General features: G+C 39.2%; 1 protein-coding gene across 2 annotated transcripts in view; it reads right to left on the bottom strand.

The window, feature by feature from the left end:
* The window catches only part of Col25a1 (collagen, type XXV, alpha 1), a 417,880-nt gene that overhangs the window by 94,927 nt on the left and 304,410 nt on the right, over positions 1 to 18,543 (bottom strand). Inside the window, exons 8-10 of one of the 2 annotated variants that reach the window (XM_013023760.1) lie at positions 17,629 to 17,700; positions 16,551 to 16,658; positions 14,409 to 14,444 (exon numbers count right to left, since the gene is read on the bottom strand). In XM_013023760.1, the coding sequence (XP_012879214.1) occupies positions 14,409 to 14,444; positions 16,551 to 16,658; positions 17,629 to 17,700 (216 nt within the window). The remainder of the gene's footprint in view (positions 1 to 14,408; positions 14,445 to 16,550; positions 16,659 to 17,628; positions 17,701 to 18,543) is intronic. The other variant, XM_013023761.1, reaches the window with a different exon arrangement.

Below are 18,543 nucleotides of genomic sequence, written 5' to 3'. Positions count from 1 at the left end.
AAAATGCAAATGTGACAGTTTTGAAATGAAGCAGTTTTCAACCACAAAGTGAGTGTTAGGATTCCGTTGGCTTGATTCAAGCAATGCCTAGCTTTAGGACAACAGAAAGGAACACAGATATCTAACTGTATTTCCAACTCTTTGTGTCTATTTTAAAAATATTTCACTTCTTTCAAAAGTATGTTTTGTTTTGGTATGTGTTAGTGAAGTTATAGATGTTACCACTTCGTAGAAAAGCTCTTTGGTCCTTAACCCTTAACTAATAGCTAGTTGGTTTTCCATTGCGTATTGTCCCAATTCATCAGCATCTTACATTCACCACTCTATCATTATATAAAGCATTAGCATAGCCTGGTGCCAGTGTCTCACGCCTATAATTCTAGCTACTCAGGAGGCTGAAATCTGAGGATCATCGTTTGTAGGCAGCCTGGAGGGGAAGTTCATGAGACTTTTATCCCCCATTAACCACCAAAAAGCTGAAGAGTGGAGCTGTGACTCAAGTGGTATAGAGCTACGACACAAACAAACAAAAATGAAACACTAAAGTGACCATTAGTGGAAACTGGCCACTCATCACTTTTAAATTTTTTTAAATTGAAAATACACACCGTTGAGGAACATGTGGAGAATTTGTTCCCAGCCGTTTTATAATAATCCTCCTAAGACAACTAGCTTCCTTCTGCAATCAGCTTTTCATGATTGAAAGCACACAGTACAATACAACCTTTATACGCTCCTATTTGATTCATTCTAGCGACCAATCAACATTTTTTTGGGGGGGGGGTGTCTGTTATCTGCATAACTGTGGTTGGACATTTCCCTACCCGTCGTACTTTCTCTCTTTAAAATTCTGGTTTCTTCTGGTTTCGATTTTGCAGAGAACATAGGGATTATCAGGTGCAGATTCCCTCGACATCCTCTCTCTCATTAACCCAAGCCCACGTGGACCCCTTCCCTCCATGAGAGGAAGAAGAGTCTCTGCTCTTATCCAAGGCCAGTTCATCCGGTATTCTGGAATCCATCCTTGCCTCTGTCCCCAGGGATGCTTTCCAATCAATTATGGCTGGCATCCATATCAGAGCCTTCCCTTTTCCACGGCTACTTCCCCTCAGTATGTAAACATGTTTAATCATTTCCTCACTTGGGCAAATTGTTTGGAAAGTAAATGTTAATGCAAGCGAGGGCATAACCCGAGAGGGTGTGCTGATAGGAGATCTGAGAATGAAGACTCCAGTTTGATCATTGGCTCTGATTCCATTTTCTCCAGTGTCCCTGGAGCATTTCTCCTCGTTAACATGTTGATGTTAGAAAGGAAACCGCATAACAAGAGGTACATTAATTCAATGTTTAGACTGAGCACGCATATGCTCAATCCACCATGTTTCTTTCCCACCATCAACCTAACTTTGCCACTTGAAAAAAAAATATTATACACTAAAATTGGGTATTGATGTGTAAATGCTGGAAGGGAAGATGTCAACTGAAAAATAAAAGCAAATTTTACATCAAATATTTTGGCTGGAAAGTAAAGTAGCTGGTGTTTGCTAACTTGGTCTCTGTTGTATGATCTTATCAAATCAAGATTAGAAAGACTAATCACAAATTAGAAATCCACTCAATCACATGATAGGCATGCTTTAATGTGGTACTTAGGAATGTTGAAAAACTATAAATACTTCTTCATTTTTATAAAACTCATGTTGTGTTTTGAACACTCCCCAAATTAAAGATTTAAGATGAATTTTAAGTTGTGACTATGTGTCTTATAGTTTATTCATCATTCTGCTATCAAAAATAGATTCTCAGCTACCAGAAAGGAACTTAAAAACCTATCATTGGTAGGAAAACTGATCAGGCAGCTAAGAGGGAATTGGGTTTTTGTGGATTTCAATACAAGGCACAGACATCCATTTGAATAAGTACACAATACACATATGCATACAGAGACACACAAGATTTTTCTTTTGTATATGAGTCTAAAGCATCCCTATCCTTAAATTTTAATAACACACGTCTGTATCTGTGACACTGTGGCAGTTAAATTTAATGGGAAAATATGACAGAATGACTCATTAATATATCTCTTCTTAAACTTTTTAGCCTACAAATGGCTTGGATGCAGGATGTTATAATTTCATTATTCCCCAGAGAAACTAACGCTTCTTCTTATTCCTCAGATTAAGGTTCTGGTACTTCAAGAACTCAAATTAGTTTCATTATTAATATTGCCATGATTCAGTAAGGTTGGATCAGTTTTCATGGCAGTTAGAATTCTTTTGGTCCATTTTTATTAATCAGTGAGGCATATCTCTCTTTCTTGGCAGGCATACACATTTTAAATTTACATATACTTTGCATACAACCAAGATGGAAATGATCTAATTTGTAAAAATTTCTTTTTCTTTTCTTTTCTTTTGTTTTTTGGGTCTGGTGGTGGGGCCTGAACTCTGGGCCTGGGCGCTGTCCCTAAGCTCTTCAGCTCAAGGCTAGTGCTCTACCACTTGAGCCACAGCACCACTTCCGGCTTTTTTCTTTTTGCTTGTGTGGTGCTGAGGAATCAAACCCAGGGCCTCATGCATGCAAGGCAAGCGCTCTACCACTGAGCCACCTTCCCAAAGAGAAGAGGTTGATCAATGCACAGGTTTTAAGATTTATTGGCTTATCACTGCCATCAGCCACAGTTTTACTGTGGTTATTTTTGTGTAAATATTTTTGTTATTATAAAGGAGATCCACAGAAGGGTTATGGTTCTTTCAGTCAGTCAAAGAATAAATTTCTTTTTGGACAATGTCACCCCTTCCCTCACTCTTTCCCAGTTTTTTTTTTAATGATTTCTTTCTGTTTATCTCAATATTAGAAACTGCAATATGAAGACTCTCAATATAGGAAGCTATATATTTCCTTCAGTTGAACTTCAGAAATGTCACATATATACTTATATATACATGTATACATATATGATATTCATATATGTACATATATACTATATACAGAGTATATATAGTATATACATATATACTATATCTTTACATATATCTGTACATATATAGTATATACTACATATACTATATATATGTACTACATATATATGCTATATACATATATAGTATATACATATATACTATATGTACTATATATATGTACACATATACTATATATATATATATATATATATATATATATAGCCAGAGACTGGGACTCAAACTCAGTATCTGATGCTTTGGCTCACTGGCTGACAATCTACCACCTGAGTCATGCCTCCAGACCCAGGGTTGAGTCTTTCTCTCTCTCTCTCTCAACTAGAATGAGTATGAAATATCCTCATCTTAATACAGGCTTGGATGAGACAAATGTATGATTCATTGAAGAATTTGCATAGTAGGGAAATGATAATAACCACTGAAGGATTTGAAGTGTGGAGTACAATATCACTAATATGCACTTAAATCTCGACATCAAACATGTCATGATCTGGAGAAAAGAACACAAAAAGCTACGTAGAATACTTGTAAGCAAGGAAGAAATGATCAGTATACTTGCTTTTCTTTCCTGTTTCTACCATTTCTGCTAGACACCACTTCTAAAACTTATGTACGATATTCAGCATATAGTAAGCAAATAAGCTAAAGAAATATGATATTTCCCGCATTGGAGATTGTTGTTACCTAAAGCATGTTAACTCGGGCTGGGGACCCATCCTTCCCACCCCAGGCTCTGAGCATAGCAGTTGTGCCAGGATCTCTCTCCAGTCTACCCCTGTCCCAACCTTACCACCACCCATCCTTGTTCAAACCTTCTTTGCCTACATCATGGCATCCTCCACCTAATGGCCTTTCTGCTTTTAGTTTCCTGCAGTCTTTTTGCACAATGCTGCCCAAGTGAACTTCTACAATGCTAAGGTTCATACTTGGCTTTAAACATCATCTGCTGCCTATCTATAGCTTTGGGAAGACCTTAGGCCTTGGTGGTAGTTGAAAGTTCATCCCCATACGCCGGGCCTACATATTCCAAGACCTTTAGCTGGTGGTTGCAAAAAGAGGCCTGTTTCTCACCCAGTCTCTGGCCTTTCCATAAATCAGAGCTCAGTGACCCTGCCGGGGGTGGGTGGGGAGGGAGGAGGTAGGTCTCCAAAGCACCTTTATGATGGGACTTTTTCATGGAATTTCCCAATGTTATTGTAGAGTTGTACATTATTCCCACGCTTATTTCTACATTTACTCTTGACACCTTTTATCATGCACAGAAGCTACCACTTGGTTATTGCTCAGCATGTCACAATGAGTTTAATCATCTCTTCATTCACTTTAGTAGCTAAGAGGCCATGGGCTGCCAGGCAATGTGCTAGTACAGGAGAGATAGCTGTCATCAAAAACACACACAAAACTACATGTCTGCCTTGACATTATGTTCCAGTGAACGGTGAAAACAAATCCATGGTCAAACTGTATCAAGTGGCAAGTGCTAAAACAAAGAGGGAGCAGGGAATTGGAGAAGCAGATGGGCAAGTATTTTAGAATGGTGAGGGGCACTGTGATACACTTAAAAGATCTGAGGGGGGCTGGTAAGGTGGCTCAGTAGTAAAGCGCTTGCCTTGCATGCCTGAGGCCCTGGGTTCAATTCCCCAGCACCACATAAGCAAAAAGAAAAAAGCCAGAAGTGGCATATGGCTCAAATGGTAGAGCGCTAGCCTTGAGCTGAAGAGCTGAGGGACAGCGCCCAGGCCCAGAGTTCAGGCCCCATGACCAGACCCCCCCCCAAAAAAAAAAAGATCTGAGAGGGGTCAAGCAGACCACGTGCATATAGAAGGGGGAAGAATCAGGAGAGACGGGTGAGCAGGCTGACAACTAGAAACACGAGTGCTCCAAGATCACCAAGGAGGCCAAAGGTGCATTAGAAGGAGAAGGGGAATTGGATGCAGAAGGGATATTGTATTTAAATGGCCCAGTAGGGCCTTGTGAGCATAATGTGTTTATGTTGACTATGATTTTAAAAAAATAATACGAGTATCAAGGGGCTGGTGGCTTATACCTGTAATCCTAGCCACTCAGGAGGTTGAGATCTGAGGATCACAGTTCAAAGCCAGGTTGGGCAGGAAAGTCTGTGAGACTTTCATCTCAAACTCCTCAGAAAAAGCCAGAAGTGGCTCTGTGGTTCAAGTGAAAGAGAGCTAGTCTTGAGCAAAAGAAGCTTATGCCTAGGCCCTAAATTCAAGCCCCAGGACTGGCAAAAATAATAAGAAGGATGATTAAAGATATACATAAAGTCTAGTTTTCTTATATCACTCTAGCTAGGAATGGAAATATTTTCACCCATTTGTTCACTTGAGTCATTCTAACATGACTGATTTATTACAACAGAATCCTGACTATTGGAGCTACTAAATTCCACCTAGAGGAAGGAATGAAATTCAAGGTTTCTAGAGGATTGGAAAGCATAAAGCATCTTTGTTACCCTACCTCATAACCAGTGAGAGTGTTCTATCTATGTACATCAGCCTGAGGTCTCTAAAAGGATGGCAGGGGAAAAACAGAGGAGGCAACAATGCTTGATAAGATTGTACTCATTACCTTGCTCATGTAACTGCAACCCCTCTGTACAGTATTTTCACAATAAAAAAACGTATTTAAAAGAAGTCATTATACAAATAATAGATGAAATCCCCAATTCAAGTTCATCTTCCCAATATAGAGGTAAGCACTAGATGATTTCCATGCTAACCCATTGGGTGTACTTTGCAGTTCAGACATCACTCTTAAAAGCTTTTTCATCGATAGATCATGGAATGGAAAAAAAATAATGAATTTTTCTGACACCATTGATGCTAGCCCAGATTTGATGGGGGGTATTAATTACTTAAACAGGATGCAGAGTTTTCTAAATGATGTGCTCTAGGCTGCCTCTTGGGAGGTGTTTTAAGGCAGGTTCTGGTTGCCTGCTATTAGGAAATGATGTAGGGAGCGCACATAGTTCCTGCTCTGTCCCTGATGGCTAACAGTAAAATTTGAAGCTCTGAAAGCTGCTGGCCATTGCTGGATACGAGAAAGTACAACCAGCTTCTGTAATAATACACACCACACACACCACACACACACACCACACACACACACACACACACACACACACACACACAGGAGCAAAAATAAGGCAGCCCATCTGGAAGGAATAGATAACAGCTCCCAACGATTAGAACATTTAAAATGATTTCCTTCTAGAGTTAACAATATTTACATGCTTTAATAAAAGATAGGCAAGGTGAAGAAAAAAGGTTTTGAAGTCTGTTTCTATTAAGAAGAACAACAACATGTAAAATATAATCATCAGGCATTAATGCCAGCTTCTCTCAATGGCAAATGTGTAACTGACTTGAATTACAACTTTTTGAAAGATATGAACCTGATCAATTATATCGGAAGACTATAAAATATATGAGGAGAAAGAAGTGATCGGGCACTAGTGGTTACTGCCTATAAACCCGACTACTCAGGAGGCTGAGATCTGAGACTTGAGGTTTAAGGTAAGCCCAGGCAGACAAATATAAGAGATTCATATCTCCAATTAACCAGCAAAAAGTCAGAACTGGGAGTGTAGCTTAGTTACAGAGTGCTTGCCTAGCATGCATGAAGCCCTGGGTTCGATTCCTCAGTACCACATATACAGAAAAAAAGCTGGAAGTGGCCCTGTGGCTCAAGAGGTAGAGTGCTAGCCTTGAATAAAAGAGGCTCAGAGACAGTGCCCAGGCCCTGAGTTCAAGCCCCAGGACTGGCAAAAACAAAACAAAATAAAAACTAAGAGTGTGAGGCCCTGAGTTCAAGCCCCAATACATGCACAAGAAAGAGAGAGAGAGAGAGACTTTAAAATTCTGTTGATCAAAGTTCCACCATTATTTTACTTTTCAAACTATCGTTTAGTCCACCACTGGAAAGAATCCTCAGTTTTAAAGCAACTGTTTCAGTTTCAGTACCATCACTCCATAATTCCTATTATTTGAAAGCATTCCTTTAAAACCTGGAGTCTGTTAATAAAATGGCATGGTATGCCATTTATTCACAAGTGGAGTAATTTTTTTTTTTAAAGAAAAAGACATATTCTTTCTGTCCTCGCTGTCTGGCATGTTGACTTTGGAGGGAATTATTAAACCAGGATGATTCATTTATTGGTATTCTCCAAAACCCCGAGTCCATGACCTTGTGAAGGGAGGTCTCTTACAGCTCAGGAAATTAAAGGGGTAATACATCTTTCTCACCACTTGACAAAACCAGAACCTAGAATTAAATACCACTAGCAGATTAAAGACAGATCGAGGTGTTTAAGAATCTATGTTTCGATCAGGTTCCAAAACAGAGACTCTATATCGCCTTTCACCAGATATCCACAGCTGAAATTAGGTAACTGTTTCTTCTAAATATTTGCTGAGTCCCAAATGGAAATGATCCCAAAAGAAAGAAAAATTAACAGGTTCCTAGCCCTCTGTGATTACATATACTTCCCTTACATACCATAAAGGGAAAAGATTTATGATTTATAAAGGCCTAGCACCCACACTACACATAGTAAAAATATTTCTACCCAGTACAATATAAGTACTTTTCCTATTTTAAATCAATAATTCTGACAAGTGTTGGCCCCTAGAATTGAAACATTTCATGATCCATGAAGGTCTTAAATTATATATATATATATTACATGGTATATATCTGGTTATGTCATTATGTATATCAGAATATATCATATTATATATATGCTTATATTTATATATAAGCATATATATATATAATATGATATATTCTATTTGTCATATATAGTTACTAACACCTCTTGCAATTTGTAGGAAAGTAAATTTCAATTAATTGAAACAAATCGAAGTAGTCACATATAGTTAGTAGATACGGTATTGGAGCGTATGGATTTAAATTGTAACGTACATCAACCTACAGTTAAGTGAATTGGATTCTAGCTATCACCTACTTTATAATCCTGACCAAGTGACTCAGGATGCTGTATTTTTATTGGTGAAGTGATAAGCTAGATGCTTTCTATAATTTTTTGGAAAAATCTCTTATACCCAACTTAAAAATAAGCACACAGCGTGACTAGAAATGTATGTAATAATTTCTCATCCTGTTTAGGGTTTTCTTCCTTTAAAACAATATGACTGTCCATTTCACTTATATACAATAGACAAACATAATATGCACCTGTGCATTTATAACAGAAACAACGCAAGGTGACAGGCCCTTACAGTTGGTAGGTAGCGCAGGTCGTTAAGTCTTACCAGTTTCTTTGGATGAGTAATCTAAATCTAGATATCTTAATTTGTCCAATATAATATAGAGGGTTTTTAAAAAAGAACTTTAGCTGGAGCCAGTGTAAAAGAGAGCTATCTATAGAACCAAGTCATAGCCTAGAGGTCATGAAGAACAACCAAATGAAACAATGGTAGACTATGGGTCACCTATTCAAGTCTTTGAGATTATCTTTCTGTACTTATGTTGCACAATCAGGCTTCTAAATCGCTGTTGAGAATGCTTCCTTTATTCTGTGTCTAAGGGATAGCACTAGCTTCAAAGGAAAACTCCTTTGTGTTACCCACTAAAGAAGTCTGGGTTCATGGGCCTCAACACATTTCCTCTGAGCTGGGCCATAGGAAAGGCATTGGGATGGCACCATAGAAAGTAGGCTTCACTGGTCTAAGCCCTTGTGGCGCAGTGGGGAAAGCGAGCAAGCATTATAGGCTTGGGATAAAGGCACTGAGGAGGTGGAAGACTTGGTTGGAGTGGTATTTTTATGTACTTCAGGGGCAATCTGATTAAGGCAGATAATAAAGAATTTGAATGGTTGCTAAGGTCCTCTAACAGGCAGGGTGCACCGCTGATGGTTTTGACATACAAGATTTCATTATCAACATCAATTCTGCTAACTGTGCTCAGGTGATTTTCTTCCTCTGTTTGTGATTGAAAAGTTTGGGAGAGTTTTCTTTCTCTGCTAGCCCCAATCTAGGAAGATAACTCTGATCTTGTTTCTAATGTCAGCCAAGGCTGACCAAGAAAACGAGCAAATCAAAGTCCAATTAAGTAAAAGGATGAGTTTTGTCAAATGTGTCTCACAGAAGCACAGCACAGCTGAAGATATGGAAAGCAAGCCTGGACATACTACTCGTTATTTCCAATTACACAGAAGCAATTTCAATGCTCAGGGTATTCAATAATGCTTACAATGACACTATAGTCACTTGGCCCAAATGGAATAAAATGTGTTAACATTTCATGCTAACTAAACACACTCATTAAGTATCTATAAATTTTTCAGACACTAGTCCAAATTTCACATCAAGGGACAATTCTTTTTCTGAGTTCTGAATTCTCAGCTATCACCAAAGCCCATTGAACAAATATTTTAGTATTTTTATAATTCAGAATGTGATGAATGGACATATTATCAAGTTTATATACTCTTAGGAGAAGGGAGAGAAAGGAGCTTAAAATGCTTCAGAATGGGGAACGTGATAATGACTATGAAACCTCAGATACAGACACTTTGAGCCAAAAAATAACTTAATGGTATATACTGACATATTTAAAAATACCATCCCTCTTTTGTGTTTTAAGAACTTTTGCATTTGTCAAAGAAAGAAACAATAGAATACCTGAAGGAGAGTACTTTGAAAAATACTATTTTAAGCCAGGTGCTCTGGTAGTTCATGCCTTTAATCCTAGTCATTCAGGAGACTGAGATTCGAAAATAGTGGTTCAAAGCCAGCCTGATCAGAAAACTCCTTGAGACTTGATCTTCACGGAACTCACAAAAATGCCAGCCTAGAGGTATGGTTCTTTGGCAGAGTACCTACCAGCCATGAACAAAAATAACAAAACAGAACCCATGACAGTGTGAGATTCTGAGATCCTGAGTTCAAGTCCTGATGCCAGCACACAAAAATATCACACACACACACACACACACACACACATTTAAATTTCTGAAGAGCTGGAAATTAGTGATCACTCATGCCCAAATATAGCATCTGAGCACGTCCAGTTGTGGTCAGCCCTTAGTTTTATTCTTGTGTCTAGTTTTATCAGACAGTGGGCCTGTTCTTTTTTAGAAAAAGTCAACTTTAAGCTCCAAATTCTGTCTTTTAAAATCTCACCCTGAACTTCTCTGAAAACCCGAAGGCCACGTAGACAGAAGAGATGCATAGCAGGCTTCAGCACATGCAGAAATGCCTGAACTGCAGTTTTTCTTTCGTCACTGTATCATCGATGCTGCTAATCTCAGATGGTTAGTCCTGCAATTATGGAGCAGCTACCTTGGATTATGAAAACTCATTCTCTACCTGATGCCCTGACCCATAGTTTTCTAAGAGCTTATCTTTGGATGCTTCTAGCTCTTCATTTCATCATCTGAGACACTGTATATTTAAAACAGGGCTTCCAAGTGTCCCAGCTCAGCATCTAATGCTTTCCACACAGAGTATATCTGAGAGAACAATGGAAAAGAGGAGAACAGTGGTCTGCATTATGTTCTGTCTGCTTTCACTGGTGGATGAGAAAATGAAAAGTAGATAATGTTAGATGATGTGCTACCTAGAAGGTCAAAGTAACAATGAATAGGGCAAACACAAAGTATTACCAGCTGTAGTTGGTATGCATATGTGTGTGTGTGTGTGTGTGTGTGTGTGTGTGTGTGTGTGTGTGTGTATATATCTTAATTTTAATCAACTGTTCTAAGCCCTTACCTTTGACTGCCTTTGTAGATGTTAAGTTTTCTTACTGGATATTTACCAGTAATATTACACATTTAGGGAATTCTTCATAGCTCATAAAATACTTCATATGAGTTTTTCAATTGCTGCTTATCATAATCCAGCAAGAAAAATGGAATTAATTTTTATATTTTATGGATTACAACATAGACACTCACTTATTCTATAGTAGTTTCATAACCAAAGCTTCTGGGTTAGTATATATCCTTCTTTGCCAGATTTCAAGTTAGAACATGTGGATGCATACAATATTTGAAAGCAAATTTCTAGGAAGTATATATCTGATTAAAACTTACAATTATATTACTAGTATTTTCTCTCCTCATTGAGATGGGTGAAGATGTACAGGTATTATTCAGTTCATTAAGCAGAAGCAATGATTTTTTTTTAAAAAGATGTTTAGAACAGGGAAATATTTCATATTATGCAAATATATATGATAAAAAATCTAGTTTTCTGGGAAAAGGAATTTAGGGGTTATATCCCTTTACAGAAAGACTCTGAGTAGGCTTGCTTGAAACTGAAAAATCCTGGCACATTAAAAATATTTTGATTTATGAAAACCTGGTTCATACAAAACTTTACAGGAATCCATCTGCTATATAAATCCATGCTCACCTGTAATTTACTCCAGAGAGAAGAACTGAGTAATACTAATAATAACATTCTTATATAGTCCTTCATTATATATTTTAAAGTGCTTTCCCCCCTAATTTACTGCATTTGTCTTTGGCAACCTTTTAAGACAGGCGGAAAGGGTATTATCCTTTCTTTACAGATGAGTAATTGAGAGGTTAAGTGATTTTCTCAAGGTCAGACATTCATTCATTCATTTACTACTCTGACTGATGTTGTTTTAACGGGCAGGTGGGGGGGGCTTCAGCTGAGGAAGTAAGGCTCTTCCTTTTTTTTTTTTTAAACCAGCTGTGAAGGCTATTACAATGGAGGCAGATGACCTCACAAATACAACGTTGAATGAAAGAAGCCAGGCCCCAGTGTGTACATACTGTAGGCTTCAATTACATAAAATTCAAATTCAGGCAAAGCTAATCCATGATGACAGGGTCAGTGGTAGCCACTTTGGGGACAGAGATTGGGGGTGGGAGTAAAGGAAGGTTCATGATAGCATTCAAGTTACTGATCTGTTTTATACATAGTTACATTCACTTTGTGAAAACTCACTGAGATGGGCACTACAATCTATTTCAGAGATTTTTTTCACTACAAGGGAATTCTACATTATTTCAAAGAGTAATTTCTAAAGTCACTTTTAAATGTGCCTTAAAGGTTCAGTAAATATATCCCAGGAACATCTGTGATTCCAATTAAGTTTCTTAGCTGCACTGAAAAATGAGAGAGAGACTACAAACCAATCTGAACGTGTTAAAGAGAGAAGAAAAGGTATTTAGACAAAGAGCCGTAACTATCTGCATTTGAGAATGTTTTTTGAGGAATTGAAGCACACTAAAACAACACAATTCATTTTGGACCAGGTCAAATATGTAAGACTGAATGATATCAGAGTAGATTCTGGGAATATCTCAGTGCTTTGGCACTAAAATCTTGAATTAAATCTCACATTCAAAACAAGGGGTTCCAAGAAAATAAAGACTATGTTATTATTTGCCTGGTAAAATCCTTCAAGAAAGGTAAAAATAGGGGGCTGGGAAGGTGGCTCAGTGGTAGAGCACTTGCCTTGCATGCCTGAGGCCCTGGGTTCGATTCCTCAGCACCACATAAGCAAAAAGAAAAAGCCGGAAGTGGCGCTGTGGCTCAAGTGGTAGAGTGCTAGCCTTGAGCTGAAGAGCTGAGGGATAGTGCCCAGGCCCAGAGTTCAGGCCCCACAACCGGAACCTCCCCCCCCAAAAAAAAAGAAAGAAAGAAAGGTACCAGGGTTTAAACTCAGGACCTCATGCTTGCTTAGCTGGCATGCTACCACTTGAAGCATGCCTCCAGCTTGGCTTTTTGCTGTTTATTGAGCTTACTCTCTGGTCTCAGCAAGTTATTACCTGATTTCTCTCTTACACTCAAAGGATATACAAATCTATGTGTCTACATATGTCTGTGTGAAGTCATTTCATGAGTGTGTGTGTATGTCTGTGTGTATGCTGGTCCTAGAGCTTGAACTCAGGGCCTGGCACTGTCCTTGAGCTTTTTTTGCTCAAGGCTAGCATTCTACCACTTGAGCCACATCTCCACTTCCAGCATTTTTGGTAGTTAACTGGAGATAAGAGTCTCATGGACTTTCCTGGCTGGCTGGCATGAACCTAGAATTACAGGTATGAGCCACTGATATTGGCAACATTTTTTTTTTTAAGTGACAAAGAACCAAGAGGCACAACAGTTTCATTCTGGATGGAGCCCTTTGGGTAAAGAAAAACCCAAATAACTGGACAAGGTTTCCTGTGCTAGTTCAGTTACTTATACCTAACTAAATAGGTTGTTTTCAACAAATTGATATATTCTGAACTTTATCTCCCTGACAGCAGAGCTACCCAATCAACTTCCTTCCTTCTGCAGCATCTTTCTTTTTTTTGGTGGGGGGTCCGGTGGTGGGACCTGAACTCTGGGGCTGGGCGCTGTCCCTCAGCAATTCAGCTCAAGGCTAGCACTCTACTACTTGAGCCACAGCGCCCCTTCTGGCTTTTTTCTTTTTTCTTATGTGGTGCTGAGGAATCGAACCCAGGGCCTCATGCATTGCAAGGCAAGCGCTCTACCACTGAGCCACCTTCCCAGCCCGTGCAGCATCTTTCTTATGCCCACCAACTTTCCTCTCTTCTGCTCTGCATCATCTCTGTACATGTGTCTAATCATGCATCACATGATGCACAGGCTGTATTACTCTTTAACTTTCAAGAATTTCACGTTTTTGCAATTAATCAGATGAGGGAAACATTTGTCACACATTTTTTTTTATGGTACGGAGGCAATATAAATGAGGAAAACTGAGGCCTGGTGAAGGCATCTCAGAAACAAGGTGTCTTTGAAACAATCATTATCTTTGCTTCTAAGACAACTGGGTGCCTTCCTTATTTCAAGGATAAACATCTGTTTTATGGCAGGGTGCATTCTTACCTGGAAATACCCAACACCATTAAGACACCTATCTCTGCCTAACTTGGACCCCTTGCCTTTACCACACAAATACCCCTGATGCCAAAGAGTGTCTCTTCTTTAGAGCACTCACACTCTCTGCTTTTCTGTTTGTCTGCATGCCTGTGTGCCTGTTTGCTTACTCACTTAATAAAGCTCCGCCAAGTTTTCTTACCATTGTGACTTGTCCAGAAGTTCTTATTCTAAGATTGAAGTCAAGGGCCCCAAGTGATGACTCCCTTCACAAACCTTCACCTGCATCCTGCATTGAACTCAGAGCCTTGAGCATTCTCAGCTTGCTTGCCCATAGCTGGCACTCTACCACTTGACCCATACCTCCAGCCTAGCTTTTTGCTGGTTAATTGGAGATCGAGTCTCAAGGACCTCTACTTAAGCTGGTTTTGAACTCCTATCCTCCAGATCTTAGCCTCCTGAGTAGTGACTGGTAACTGGCTATCATACACAATCCTGGACATAGTTTTATTTAAAAAAACCCTGGAATTTAAAAAAAAAATCATCTTTAGCACAGGAAAAAAAAATGAATTGAAATACTTGCCATCAAGCCTTGTTCTCCTGGCTTCCCTGGTTCTCCCTTAAAAAAAAAAAAAGATAATTTTAGTGATGTGTGAGTGTAATAGGCAATTTCAATCAATTGGTTGGGTTTTTTTTCTCCCATTACTTTCTGGAACACATGAAATATGAAACACATTTTTCAGATCAGAAGAATATAATTACAGCAAGTGAATTTTGTAAACATCATAGGATTAACTAAAATTACATCATGACCTATTTACAGTGAAGATAGTGTGGTGTTTTCATGATGACAGATTTTTCTTTTATTTTTTTAAAATTTTTATTTTTTATTGTGAACATACTGTACAGAGGGGAGATTTTTCTTATGCAGGGCACAAGCAGTTTCTTTTACTACAAGAAGTAAACAACATGATGAGCACGAATTGTGATTTTTGTCTCCTGAATTAATGGCTAAAGTAACGTGTTTTAATAAAACTGATAGCAAATATTCTTCCTTAGCATACCGTTGCTATCATTTCCTTTTTTTTTAAAGGTCATTCTATTTTAATATATTGATGTCTTCCAGCACAAAGCCACAGTATTTTAGGTAACATGGTAATATTTTAGATAATGTGGAAACACTTTACATTACAAAAGCGAATTAAAATAACATTAAAGTATAATTTACTTTAACATAAAATACATATTTGTAAGTTAATATAAAACAGGCAAAAAAATTAAAGAATAGTAATTATCTCTGGGTGATAGAACTACAATTAAGTTTTGCTTTCTTAATGCTTACAAACAAACAATTATTTAATACTCAGATTAGTAGGGAATTGGTTATCATGTTTTATTATATCATTATTATGGCTACAGATATTTTGGGTACACCTGCACTGTAAAGCCAACATATGCAGCTGTTACTGGTTTTGAAAATAAATACCTCTGGGTTCCTTTTTATGAAATAGTTTTATAATGGTTATTGTAGTATATAGATATTGACCCTGAGAAGATCAGTCAAGTTCAAATTATATTTGTGGATTTTTTTTGGAGGTACTGGGGATTGAACTCAGGACCTTGTACTTACAAGGCCTTGTGCTACCATTTGAACCATTCCTCCTATCCTTTTTTGGATTCTCTCTCTCCCTCCCTCACCCTTTCCTCCCCCCCCCCAAAAGCCTGGATGCTGTCCCTCATCACTGAGCTTCTTTGCTCAAGGCTAGCTAGCACTTACCACTTAAGCCACAGTTATACTTTTGGCTTTTTGGTGATTAATTGGAGATCAGTCTCATGGACTGATCTCTCCAGGCTGGCTTTGAACTGTGATCCTCAGATTTCAGCCTCCTATGTAGCTAGGATCACAGGGAGGAGCTACTTGTGTCTAGCTTATCCTATTTTTTTTCCAATTTTTAAGTAGTTGTACAAAAGGGTATTATTAAACTATTTATAATTCCTTGTCCATATATTCTTTGCATTGCTGTGTTACCTTTATTAAACAGAATAGTTGATCTAATGTTCTACTATTTATTTATTTTCATTATTTCTAAGTAGTTGCACAAAAAGGATTTCAATTCAACGCGTTAGTTTGTGAGTACAATGCATCTCAATCAATGCCACCACTGCCATTATTCTCCCTCTCTTATATTCCTGTCACTTGAAACTAAGAATTGAGGTCACTTTTAAAGTTTTCCTATTAATATGTCCCTCATAGAAACGACCAACTGATATTAAAATCATACTTACTAATGTGCAATCCTCCCCATTGATTTTACTCTTATTTTCAGACACGTTATTTACCAAGGATTACATATGAGAAGTTTTACTTTGCGTGAAGAGCTTGGGGTTTTGTGTTTGCTATGGACCCTTTCGAAAATGGCCTCCATCTCCCACTGTATTTTTCACATCACAGACCTACCTGCGTGTGGTGGGGGGGGGGCATCTGAGAGGCCATGGCGTCTCCATCAGGCGCTTCCAGAGCCTTACCTGAACCCGATTAGCTGCTGGCTCCGGGCCTCCCAGGTGCAGGGTTCCAGGTTGATGGAGCAGTAATGGCCTTTCCCATCATCCCCTTCTCTTCCACCCTCTCTTTCACCCCACAGCCCCTTGGCCCTGCTCCATCCTCGCTCTCAGACTTCACTATGACAGAAGACCAATGCAAACACCCATCCAGAAAACAACTCACTGGCACTCCTGGCATGCCTCGGGGGCCATCTTTCCCTGTGTCCCCAGGGGGCCCTCTTGGCCCTGGGGGGCCGGGGGGCCCGGGAGGCCCGGCCTGTCCTTGATCACCCTGGAATGGAGAAGAAGACAGACCATCAATAACCAAGGCCGATCAACACTCAGGTCTTCTTTTCAGCACTTGCAATTCATGTTATCTAATCTACATTTACACTATGAGAAGAACCAGAGCGACCAGAAACGTGAAGCCTGTCGGCAATTTACCTGCCAGCAGGGAGCAAATAAATATTCATGATGACTGAGCTGAGGAGATGTTGTTAAAATCAAAGCGGCTCAGGACCCAGCGTCTGGACTCGGGCAGAGAGTGTGTTATCACGGTATTCAGAGCTGTTATAAAACTTCTGTTTAACTTTGTCTGTGCCAAAGGGGTATCAGTTACATTCACCTTGTTCAATGGATGGCTGCATTTATAGTTTGACAGATATATTTACTTTTCAGAGCCTATAAAATTCAGCCTATGTAGTTCCTGTCATATGCCTAGCAATTTATAAATTAGCAAAGCTTTAAAAGTTCCTAAAGAGCTTAGGAATTAGATCTGTGACTGGCTCCAGTTTTTAATTTTTTTCAATTAATAAAAACATAGTCTTTCTGTACCTTTTTACTTTGGTACTTTTTTTTTTTTTGGCATTACTGGACTTCAAACTCAGAGGCTCAACACCTCACCTAAAGCTGGGATCACAGCTCTGCACTACCATGCCCAGAATGTTCTCTGATATAGGTTCTCTTTTTACCCTCGCAAGACACTCGCTAGTCTTCAACTGTGATCCTCCTATTTCTAGCTCTCCCCGCCCCACCGTAGCTGGGATTACAGTAGTGAGCCATTACACCCAGCCTTTTGTACTTTCCTGTATAGGTCAAATGCATCTCACAAAACATAATCTTGTTCTAGTATAACAGCAAATAAAAACCCTCCCCACGTCACCCATGCCCCACCCAAAGAGCTCTATGGCAAAGCAATAGTATGCAGAGCAATTAACTGAATGTAAAGAAGCAATCAGAATCCAGCAAGAAGCAAGCACTACCTTAATCAGGCGGCGTTTAATGAGCTGCTGATCAGCAGAGAGAAACCCATGATTGATTTTAGGAAACACCATCTGATCAGTCAGGTGAGTTCAAAGGTTGAAGTTCAGAGATGAGAGAGTTGAAGAATAGACATCAGAAGGCCACAAGAAAGAAATAAAGATATATGCGTTAGAATCATAATGATCATTAAATAAAATGGAACTCACACTTGTGTCTGATAACAGACCTTCTGCCTCTTCTAAAAAGAAATACAACCCTCAAATGAGATCAGATTCTTTGTGTGCGTGAGTATGCAGGTCCTGTGGCTTGAACTCAGGGCCTGGGCATTGTCTCTGAGCTCTTTTGCTCAAGGCTAAGCACTCTACCACTTGAGTGACAGCTCTACTTCTAGCTTGTTGGAGATAAGAATCTCACAAATATTCCTGTCTGGGCTGGCTTCGAACAGCAATCCTCAGATCTCAGCCTCCTGAGTAGCTAGGATTATAAGCGTGAGCCACCAATGCCTGGAGAGATCAGTTTTTTCAGATGAAAATTAATGTGTATATGTGTATAACATAGTCTGTTCCCAGAGGCTGAGCTGCTGGGACTCAGCCTTCTGCACCGTGAGTAGAAAGTCCACAGACAAAGCACGAGTTCCATTTTCTGTCAGACATGTCAACCAGCAAAACGCGGCATGAACCTGATGGCCACTTTATGGATGCCCAGGGCCCAGAACACTTCGCCTGACTTAATTGGCTGGCAAAGCATCACAGAGCATTAAAATACATGCAAATCAACCCACGGAGGCGAGGCACACACACTGAGGCAGATGTGCTCAGGTGTCTCCCAACACCTGCCTGGCCTCAGGTTCCTTCAAGCATGGTCAGGATGCATCCTCCTAAAACACACCTGACCTGAGCAATGCAGGGGAGGGC

The sequence above is a fragment of the Dipodomys ordii genome, unplaced genomic scaffold (assembly GCF_000151885.1).
Source record: "Dipodomys ordii isolate 6190 unplaced genomic scaffold, Dord_2.0 Scaffold70, whole genome shotgun sequence".
Classification (NCBI taxonomy): Eukaryota; Metazoa; Chordata; class Mammalia; order Rodentia; family Heteromyidae; genus Dipodomys; species Dipodomys ordii.
The sequence above is the reverse complement of the archived record's forward strand: the minus strand, read 5'-3'. Positions and strand labels throughout refer to the sequence as shown.